The sequence below is a fragment of the Arabidopsis lyrata genome, assembly GCF_000004255.2.
Source record: "Arabidopsis lyrata subsp. lyrata unplaced genomic scaffold ARALYscaffold_8, whole genome shotgun sequence".
Classification (NCBI taxonomy): Eukaryota; Viridiplantae; Streptophyta; class Magnoliopsida; order Brassicales; family Brassicaceae; genus Arabidopsis; species Arabidopsis lyrata.
Window position 1 is genome coordinate 3,284,649 of NW_003302548.1, and position 8,059 is coordinate 3,292,707.

An 8,059-nucleotide genomic window follows, 5' to 3' on the forward strand; every position below is an offset into this window, starting at 1 on the left:
GAGACAAATACAATTAGTACCACCATAGCTCATTTCTTCCCCTATAAATAACAACTGATCTTAGTATTGTTCATCACTCAACAACAAACACGAGAAAGAATCATATATTGGAATATTTCAACCATCTTTTTTTTTCATCATGGCTTTCAAAAACGTGATTTTTCTACTGGCGGTTTTATGCATTGCACTGTCTGCAAATGCTCAATTACCACAATTTCCGGCACCGTTTCCTTTTCCATTTTCATTCCTACCGAGTCCCGGTGTACCAGGATTACCTGATATAACAAAATGTTTGTCATCTTTTATGAATATTCCAGGGTGTATCGCAGAGTTTTCGCAATCTATACTCATTGGAAAGTTCGGAAACATAGGCCCTGCTTGTTGCAAAGCAATTTTGGAAGCTGAAACCAATTGCATTCCACAACTTCCATTCAATCCATTTTTTCCTCCTATGCTAAAGGAACAGTGTTCAAAAACTGTTGGTGCACTTCCTCCTACCAAAAAGTAGAATTTAAATAAAAATAATGTTAACGATTCCATTTTTTTTTCTTTTTTTTTAGTTGAAAAATAAGATTAGGTTTACGATTTGTATCCAAAATTTTCAACGATATAATAATAGCATTATAAACGAGTCACTTTGTTTTTCCCAGTTTTACATAACAATAATCTATAACAATTTTAATTAGATTGCAAAAAGGCTTGCTTGAAGGTGTAATGACCTTTCAAGAAACAACATGAATTTAGAAGCGCTATAAAAGCACGATTCCAGAAAAATTAAAATTAGAATTCCAATGGATGATTGTTATTACGTTTTAAATTAGCAAACACTGTAAAAATATGCGAAGTGTGTTGCACACTTATATTGAAAAATCTTAAAACTTGCTCAATCTTTAAAAATTAAAATGGTCAATATACATAATATACATAATATAAATAGATGAATTAAATTCACTAATTTTTCACATTCAAAAATTATAATAGAAAAGAGAGTCAAAATAGTAAATTTCAAATTTTCATCCATTATTATTTTGTTCACAAACTTGCCTTTCATTTTTTACATTTAATCTTTTCATATATAGTTTACAATATCAACATTGAAAAAGTATCTCGGTTTTTAGGTTATATGACCATAAAATTAAATAAATGTGAGTTAAATTTTAAAAACAATAATTATAATTTTTTATTTTACGAATCTATGAAATTCAATCTCCGAACATGGTGCATAAGATATGTCGTGGGATGTCTTATATTCCTAATCATTTATTTAGGTATGTGTTTTAGAATTTATTCCTAAACCTGTTCCTAATTAGAAAATATATACGTGAAATAATAAATACTTTAAAAGAAAATGGAAAAGAGAGAACAGATACATAGGCATGTCGATTACGTCAAAAGCCTTAAAAATAGCGGGCTCAAAATTATATATATATATATATATATATATATATATATATATTCATAAAAGTCTGGTTTTTCTCGCTAAGCCCGTCCGGACTCAAGATTTTTGTGGTTTAATTAGCCCGGTCGAACTCGGGCCAGCTCGAAAACCCTTTAACAATATTTTGATTTTTTTTTAAAATTTAAGATAAAGAGTCATATTTTTTTAAGATTGTTTTTAATAGAGTTGAAAACCCTAAACCAGGTTTTCTAATTGTGTCGTACTATATATATCATCTCCTTTGTCCTCTCACCAATAGTCTAAGTAGTTAATATTTTCCTATTAATGTCAATCGTCTCATCAAGGTGGTTGTGGACTCTCTTTTAATTTTAGTAACTTCTCATTAAATAAGAAAATAAGAAACTGCAAGCTTATTGATTATCTAATAAAAATTTGAAAGACGTTTTATGGAGACAAATACAATTAGTACCACCATAGCTCATTTCTTCCCCTATAAATAACAACTGATCTTAGTATTGTTCATCACTCAACAACAAACACGAGAAAGAATCATATATTGGAATATTTCAACCATCTTTTTTTTCATCATGGCTTTCAAAAACGTGATTTTTCTACTGGCGGTTTTATGCATTGCACTGTCTGCAAATGCTCAATTACCACAATTTTCGGCACCGTTTCCTTTTCCATTTTCATTCCTACCGAGTCCCGGTGTACCAGGATTACCTGATATAACAAAATGTTTGTCATCTTTTATGAATATTCCAGGGTGTATCGCAGAGTTTTCGCAATCTATACTCATTGGAAAGTTCGGAAACATAGGCCCTGCTTGTTGCAAAGCAATTTTGGAAGCTGAAACCAATTGCATTCCACAACTTCCATTCAATCCATTTTTTCCTCCTATGCTAAAGGAACAATGTTCAAAAACTGTTGGCGCACTTCCTCCTACCAAAAAGTAGAATTTAATTAAAAATAATGTTAACGATTCCATTTTTTTTTCTTTTTTTTTAGTTGAAAAATAAGATTAGGTTTACGATTTGTATCCAAAATTTTCAACGATATAATAATAGCATTATAAACGAGTCACTTTGTTTTTCCCAGTTTTACATAACAATAATCTATAACAATTTTAATTAGATTGCAAAAAGGCTTGCTTGAAGGTGTAATGACCTTTCAAGAAACAACATGAATTTAGAAGCGCTATAAAAGTACGATTCCAGAAAAATTAAAATTAGAATTCCAATGGATGATTGTTATTACGTTTTAAATTAGCAAACACTGTAAAAATATGCGAAGTGTGTTGCACACTTATATTGAAAAATCTTAAAACTTGCTCAATCTTTAAAAATTAAAATGGTCAATATACATAATATACATAATATAAATAGATGAATTAAATTCACTAATTTTTCACATTCAAAAATTATAATAGAAAAGAGAGTCAAAATAGTAAATTTCAAATTTTCATCCATTATTATTTTGTTCACAAACTTGCCTTTCATGTTTTACATTTAATCTTTTCATATATAGTTTACAATATCAACATTGAATAAGTATCTCGGTTTTTAGGTTATATGACCATAAAATTAAATAAATGTGAGTTAAATTTTAAAAACAATAATTATAATTTTTTATTTTACGAATCTATGAAATTCAATCTCCGAACATGGTGCATAAGATATGTCATGGGATTTCTTATATTCCTAATCATTTATTTAGGTATGTGTTTTAGAATTTATTCCTAAAACTGTTCCTAATTAGAAAATATATACGTGAAATAATAAATACTTTAACAGAAAATGGAAAAGAGAGAACAGATACATAGGCATGTCGATTACGTCAAAAGCCTTAAAAATAGTGGGCTCAAAATTATATATATATATATTCATAAAAGTCTGGTTTTTCTCGCTAAGCCCGTCCGGACTCAAGATTTTTGTGGTTTAATTAGCCCGGTCGAACTCGGGCCAGCTCGAAAACCCTTTAACAATATTTTGATTTTTTTTTTTAATTTTTAAGATTAAGTGTCATATTTTTTTAAGATTGTTTTTAATAGAGTTGAAAACCCTAAACCAGGTTTTCTAATTGTGTCGTACTATATATATCATCTTCTTTGTCCTCTCATCAATAGTCTAAGTAGTTAATATTTTCCTATTAATGTCAATCGTCTCATCAAGGTGGTTGTGGACTCTCTTTTAATTTTAGTAACTTCTCATTCAATAAGAAAATAAGAAATTGCAAGCTTATTGATTATCTAATAAAAATTTGAAAGACGTTTTATGGAGACAAATACAATTAGTACCACCATAGCTCATTTCTTCCCCTATAAATAACAACTGATCTTAGTATTGTTCATCACTCAACAACAAACACGAGAAAGAATCATATATTGGAATATTTCAACCATCTTTTTTTTTCATCATGGCTTTCAAAAACGTGATTTTTCTACTGGCGGTTTTATGCATTGCACTGTCTGCAAATGCTCAATTACCACAATTTCCAGCACCGTTTCCTTTTCCATTTTCATTCCTACCGAGTCCCGGTGTACCAGGATTACCTGATATAACAAAATGTTTGTCATCTTTTATGAATATTCCAGGGTGTATCGCAGAGTTTTCGCAATCTATACTCATTGGAAAGTTCGGAAACATAGGCCCTGCTTGTTGCAAAGCAATTTTGGAAGCTGAAACCAATTGCATTCCACAACTTCCATTCAATCCATTTTTTCCTCCTATGCTAAAGGAACAATGTTCAAAAACTGTTGGCGCACTTCCTCCTACCAAAAAGTAGAATTTAATTAAAAATAATGTTAACGATTCCATTTTTTTTTCTTTTTTTTTAGTTGAAAAATAAGATTAGGTTTACGATTTGTATCCAAAATTTTCAACGATATAATAATAGCATTATAAACGAGTCACTTTGTTTTTCCCAGTTTTACATAACAATAATCTATAACAATTTTAATTAGATTGCAAAAAGGCTTGCTTGAAGGTGTAATGACCTTTCAAGAAACAACATGAATTTAGAAGCGCTATAAAAGTACGATTCCAGAAAAATTAAAATTAGAATTCCAATGGATGATTGTTATTACGTTTTAAATTAGCAAACACTGTAAAAATATGCGAAGTGTGTTGCACACTTATATTGAAAAATCTTAAAACTTGCTCAATCTTTAAAAATTAAAATGGTCAATATACATAATATACATAATATAAATAGATGAATTAAATTCACTAATTTTTCACATTCAAAAATTATAATAGAAAAGAGAGTCAAAATAGTAAATTTCAAATTTTCATCCATTATTATTTTGTTCACAAACTTGCCTTTCATTTTTTACATTTAATCTTTTCATATATAGTTTACAATATCAACATTGAATAAGTATCTCGGTTTTTAGGTTATATGACCATAAAATTAAATAAATGTGAGTTAAATTTTAAAAACAATAATTATAATTTTTTATTTTACGAATCTATGAAATTCAATCTCCGAACATGGTGCATAAGATATGTCATGGGATTTCTTATATTCCTAATCATTTATTTAGGTATGTGTTTTAGAATTTATTCCTAAAACTGTTCCTAATTAGAAAATATATACGTGAAATAATAAATACTTTAACAGAAAATGGAAAAGAGAGAACAGATACATAGGCATGTCGATTACGTCAAAAGCCTTAAAAATAGTGGGCTCAAAATTATATATATATATATTCATAAAAGTCTGGTTTTTCTCGCTAAGCCCGTCCGGACTCAAGATTTTTGTGGTTTAATTAGCCCGGTCGAACTCGGGCCAGCTCGAAAACCCTTTAACAATATTTTGATTTTTTTTTTAATTTTTAAGATTAAGTGTCATATTTTTTTAAGATTGTTTTTAATAGAGTTGAAAACCCTAAACCAGGTTTTCGAATTGTGTCGTACTATATATATCATCTCCTTTGTCCTCTCATCAATAGTCTAAGTAGTTAATATTTTCCTATTAATGTCAATCGTCTCATCAAGGTGGTTGTGGACTCTCTTTTAATTTTAGTAACTTCTCATTCAATAAGAAAATAAGAAATTGCAAGCTTATTGATTATCTAATAAAAATTTGAAAGACGTTTTATGGAGACAAATACAATTAGTACCACCATAGCTCATTTCTTCCCCTATAAATAACAACTGATCTTAGTATTGTTCATCACTCAACAACAAACACGAGAAAGAATCATATATTGGAATATTTCAACCATCTTTTTTTTCATCATGGCTTTCAAAAACGTGATTTTTCTACTGGCGGTTTTATGCATTGCACTGTCTGCAAATGCTCAATTACCACAATTTTCGGCACCGTTTCCTTTTCCATTTTCATTCCTACCGAGTCCCGGTGTACCAGGATTACCTGATATAACAAAATGTTTGTCATCTTTTATGAATATTCCAGGGTGTATCGCAGAGTTTTCGCAATCTATACTCATTGGAAAGTTCGGAAACATAGGCCCTGCTTGTTGCAAAGCAATTTTGGAAGCTGAAACCAATTGCATTCCACAACTTCCATTCAATCCATTTTTTCCTCCTATGCTAAAGGAACAATGTTCATAAACTGTTGGCACACTTCCTCCTACCAAAAAGTAGAATTTAATTAAAAATAATGTTAACGATTCCATTTTTTTTTCTTTTTTTTTAGTTGAAAAATAAGATTAGGTTTACGATTTGTATCCAAAATTTTCAACGATATAATAATAGCATTATAAACGAGTCACTTTGTTTTTCCCAGTTTTACATAACAATAATCTATAACAATTTTAATTAGATTGCAAAAAGGCTTGCTTGAAGGTGTAATGACCTTTCAAGAAACAACATGAATTTAGAAGCGCTATAAAAGTACGATTCCAGAAAAATTAAAATTAGAATTCCAATGGATGATTGTTATTACGTTTTAAATTAGCAAACACTGTAAAAATATGCGAAGTGTGTTGCACACTTATATTGAAAAATCTTAAAACTTGCTCAATCTTTAAAAATTAAAATGGTCAATATACATAATATACATAATATAAATAGATGAATTAAATTCACTAATTTTTCACATTCAAAAATTATAATAGAAAAGAGAGTCAAAATAGTAAATTTCAAATTTTCATCCATTATTATTTTGTTCACAAACTTGCCTTTCATTTTTTACATTTAATCTTTTCATATATAGTTTACAATATCAACATTGAATAAGTATCTCGGTTTTTAGGTTATATGACCATAAAATTAAATAAATGTGAGTTAAATTTTAAAAACAATAATTATAATTTTTTATTTTACGAATCTATGAAATTCAATCTCCGAACATGGTGCATAAGATATGTCATGGGATTTCTTATATTCCTAATCATTTATTTAGGTATGTGTTTTAGAATTTATTCCTAAAACTGTTCCTAATTAGAAAATATATACGTGAAATAATAAATACTTTAACAGAAAATGGAAAAGAGAGAACAGATACATAGGCATGTCGATTACGTCAAAAGCCTTAAAAATAGTGGGCTCAAAATTATATATATATATATTCATAAAAGTCTGGTTTTTCTCGCTAAGCCCGTCCGGACTCAAGATTTTTGTGGTTTAATTAGCCCGGTCGAACTCGGGCCAGCTCGAAAACCCTTTAACAATATTTTGATTTTTTTTTTAAATTTAAGATAAAGAGTCATATTTTTTTAAGATTGTTTTTAATAGAGTTGAAAACCCTAAACCAGGTTTTCTAATTGTGTCGTACTATATATATCATCTCCTTTGTCCTCTCACCAATAGTCTAAGTAGTTAATATTTTCCTATTAATGTCAATCGTCTCATCAAGGTGGTTGTGGACTCTCTTTTAATTTTAGTAACTTCTCATTAAATAAGAAAATAAGAAACTGCAAGCTTATTGATTATCTAATAAAACTTTGAAAGACGTTTTATGGAGACAAATACAATTAGTACCACCATAGCTCATTTCTTCCCCTATAAATAACAACTGATCTTAGTATTGTTCATCACTCAACAGCAAACACGATAAAGAATCATATATTGGAATATTTCAAACATCCTTTTTTCTTTCATCATGGCTTTCAAAAACGTGTTTTTTCTCTTAGCGGTTTTATGCATTGCACTGTCTGCAAATGCTCAATTACCACAATTTCCGGCACCGTTTCCTTTTCCATTTCCATTCCTACCGAGTCCCGGTGTACCAGGATTGCCTGATATAACAAAATGTTTGACATCTTTTATGAATATTCCAGGGTGTATCGCAGAGTTTTCGCAATCTATACTCATTGGAAAGTTTGGAAACATAGGACCTGCTTGTTGCAAAGCAATTTTGGAAGCTGAAACCAATTGCATTCCACAACTTCCATTCAATCCATTTTTTCCTCCTATGCTAAAGGAACAATGTTCAAAAACTGTTGGCGCACTTCCTCCTACTAAAAAGTAGAATTTATTTAAAAAATAAAGATAACGAATCCATTTTTATTTCTTTTTTTTTTAGCTGAAAAATAAGATTAGGTTTACGATTTGTATCCAAAATTCCCAACGAAATAATAATAGCTTTATAAACGAGTCACTTTGTTTTTCCCAGTTTTTACCATAACACTAATCTAATAACATTTTTAATTAGAATGCCAAAAAAACCTTGCTTAGAAGGAGCAAAAGACCC

General features: G+C 29.4%; 4 protein-coding genes and 1 pseudogene across 4 annotated transcripts; all 5 read left to right on the top strand.

The window, feature by feature from the left end:
• The first annotated feature begins 108 nt into the window (after nt 1-108).
• LOC9299647 lies at nt 109-528 on the top strand. Its single transcript, XM_002863525.2, has one exon. The coding sequence runs from the start codon at nt 140-142 to the stop codon at nt 506-508; it is 369 nt and encodes a 122-aa protein (XP_002863571.1). The 5' UTR covers nt 109-139; the 3' UTR covers nt 509-528.
• A 1,262-nt stretch (nt 529-1,790) lies between these two features.
• Nucleotides 1,791-2,359, top strand: LOC110225930. Its single transcript, XM_021016314.1, has one exon. The coding sequence runs from the start codon at nt 1,987-1,989 to the stop codon at nt 2,353-2,355; it is 369 nt and encodes a 122-aa protein (XP_020871973.1). The 5' UTR covers nt 1,791-1,986; the 3' UTR covers nt 2,356-2,359.
• A 1,424-nt stretch (nt 2,360-3,783) lies between these two features.
• LOC110227466 lies at nt 3,784-4,187 on the top strand. The gene has a single exon (XM_021021598.1). It carries the CDS (start codon nt 3,815-3,817, stop codon nt 4,181-4,183), a length of 369 nt encoding a protein of 122 aa, XP_020877257.1. The 5' UTR covers nt 3,784-3,814; the 3' UTR covers nt 4,184-4,187.
• Nucleotides 4,188-5,442: 1,255 nt separating this feature from the next.
• On the top strand, nt 5,443-5,976 carry LOC110227517. Its single transcript, XM_021021886.1, has one exon. The coding sequence runs from the start codon at nt 5,641-5,643 to the stop codon at nt 5,974-5,976; it is 336 nt and encodes a 111-aa protein (XP_020877545.1). The 5' UTR covers nt 5,443-5,640.
• A 1,393-nt stretch (nt 5,977-7,369) lies between these two features.
• Nucleotides 7,370-7,787, top strand: LOC9299648 (annotated as a pseudogene).
• Nucleotides 7,788-8,059: the final 272 nt, after the last annotated feature.

Excerpts from the sequence above, each read along its gene's own strand:
- LOC9299647 (XM_002863525.2), top strand. The coding sequence starts at position 140 with ATGGCTTTCAAAAACGTGATTTTTCTACTGGCGGTTTTATGCATTGCA.
- LOC110225930 (XM_021016314.1), top strand. The coding sequence starts at position 1,987 with ATGGCTTTCAAAAACGTGATTTTTCTACTGGCGGTTTTATGCATTGCA.
- LOC110227466 (XM_021021598.1), top strand. The coding sequence starts at position 3,815 with ATGGCTTTCAAAAACGTGATTTTTCTACTGGCGGTTTTATGCATTGCA.
- LOC110227517 (XM_021021886.1), top strand. The coding sequence starts at position 5,641 with ATGGCTTTCAAAAACGTGATTTTTCTACTGGCGGTTTTATGCATTGCA.